Source organism: Amphimedon queenslandica, unplaced genomic scaffold, assembly GCF_000090795.2.
Source record: "Amphimedon queenslandica unplaced genomic scaffold, v1.1 AMPQUscaffold_12820, whole genome shotgun sequence".
Lineage (NCBI taxonomy): Eukaryota > Metazoa > Porifera > Demospongiae > Haplosclerida > Niphatidae > Amphimedon > Amphimedon queenslandica.
In genome coordinates this window covers 41,800-43,531 of record NW_003546944.1, presented here as the reverse complement: position 1 = coordinate 43,531, position 1,732 = coordinate 41,800, and the positions used below count along the sequence as shown (strand labels likewise).

The 1,732-nt window shown below is 37.5% G+C and overlaps 1 protein-coding gene across 1 annotated transcript; it reads right to left on the bottom strand.

Moving 5' to 3' along the window:
• Positions 1 to 744: 744 nt before the first annotated feature.
• Positions 745 to 1,345, bottom strand: LOC105314536 (TNF receptor-associated factor 5-like). The gene is made up of 2 exons (XM_011408764.1): positions 877 to 1,345; positions 745 to 782 (listed from the first exon to the last, which is right to left on the bottom strand). The coding sequence occupies exons 1-2, from the start codon at positions 1,343 to 1,345 to the stop codon at positions 745 to 747; spliced, it is 507 nt and encodes a 168-aa protein (XP_011407066.1).
• Between the last annotated feature and the right edge of the window lie 387 nt (positions 1,346 to 1,732).

Sequence of the window (1,732 nt, the reverse complement as noted above, 5' to 3'; positions counted from 1 at the left end):
GATGATGATGATGATGATGATGATGAAGATGAAAAAAGGTGGCTGAACAAAACGGCCTGTTCGCCGATTTTTGACTTTTCGCTTAGACAAGGTCTAGAGCCACGCCAGTTGTACCATTGGAGTCCTCTGGTCAAGATAAGGTCCTCTATAAAGTCCGGTAAGCATAGGAGCTCGTTTTCCCAGTATAGCAAGGCTGCAAAAGTCGTGGCAGCCATTTTGTTTGGGGGTGAATCCTACTTAGTAACGCTACAGCGTTACTAATATCAGTAGGTAATTGTTCATAAGTAGCTTCGGTGTCTAGTAGCAATAAAGTATCTTTATCACCATACTTTGCAAATATTTTAGGAAGTTTTGGTTTGAATTTATCAAATTTTCCTTCATGAAATGCAAGTAGTAAAACCTCATCCATATCATATAAAGGATTCCCGCCCATCAGTGTAGCTGACATGTGTTGACCACATGCACTCGTATAAAAATGAACTGCTGGTCTTCCTTCAGTAACATCAACTGGTAATAAAGGATAGGAATCATCAGCTAGAACAGAATGAACACGATAATTAAAACAAGCATCTTCTTTCTTTAACTTTTTTACTTCTTCTTTCATTTGTTCATTTTCTTTCTTCAATTGTCCACAAGCTACAGCTAATAGTGTCATGTGTTTAGTATCAGCAGTGTGTACATGTACATCTTTACGTAATGGCTTATCATTACAACCAGCCCAACTTAACACACAATCTACTGGCTCTAATGGACACTCATTGATATGAGCAGTGAGACTACATCTGGGAATATAAGTAGATACACATTTATTGGGACAAGTAACAGGATACTGCCTGCATTCCTCATAATGATCCTTTGTAATAGAGAGGAATGTACCTTTACTACTGCAGTACGGGCACAGAACTAAGCGATGAGGACATTCTCTATATTCATGATACTTAAGATATCTACGCTGCTTTCCCTTTTGACATTTTTCATATCGACACTTTACTTCTTCATATTGACATTCTCCTTCTCTCTTCTCTTTATTAAGATGAGTAGACATATTCTTCAAATCTCCTTTCCATTCACATCCTTTCTCCTTATTACTGCAGTAGACCTCCAATCCATTGATAATGCGTGAACACTTCTTGTCAGGTATTGCTTGATATTCCTTCTCTTTACACATAGGACAGGATCCATTACTAGCTTTTACTCTCTCAATACAAGACCCACAGAAATTATGTCCACAGCAGCTCACCAGATGAGGATCTGTCAAGATATTAAGACAAACTGGACACTCTATCTCCACATGCTTAGGAAGATCCTCAACAAAAGAAAGCTCTTCTTTACTGAACTGGGCCATTGCTACCAGCCACTACCTTGATCTTGTGTACAGTTACTGTATCCAATGGTAACAGAGTAATGAATATTATACTTACTCACTGAATTCATCTTCCACTGACCATAAGGTCAGATAACACACCAATTGCTACTTAGAAGAAAATGTCAGTGGGAACAGAGGTGTAATAAGAAGACAATAACATTTCAAACAAGGATATACAAGATGAAAAGTAGAAAGGTCACAAGGTTTAAAGTAATGATCAAAATGATTATGTGTACTAATAGACAGAATTTGAGACTAAGTTCTTTGAGGGATCAGGTTAAATTATAAAAGGAAGAGAGTTCAAGAGTCTCTTGGGAAACGAAAGAAGAATTGGAGGAAAAGACAATTAAAGAAGAATACAGGAGC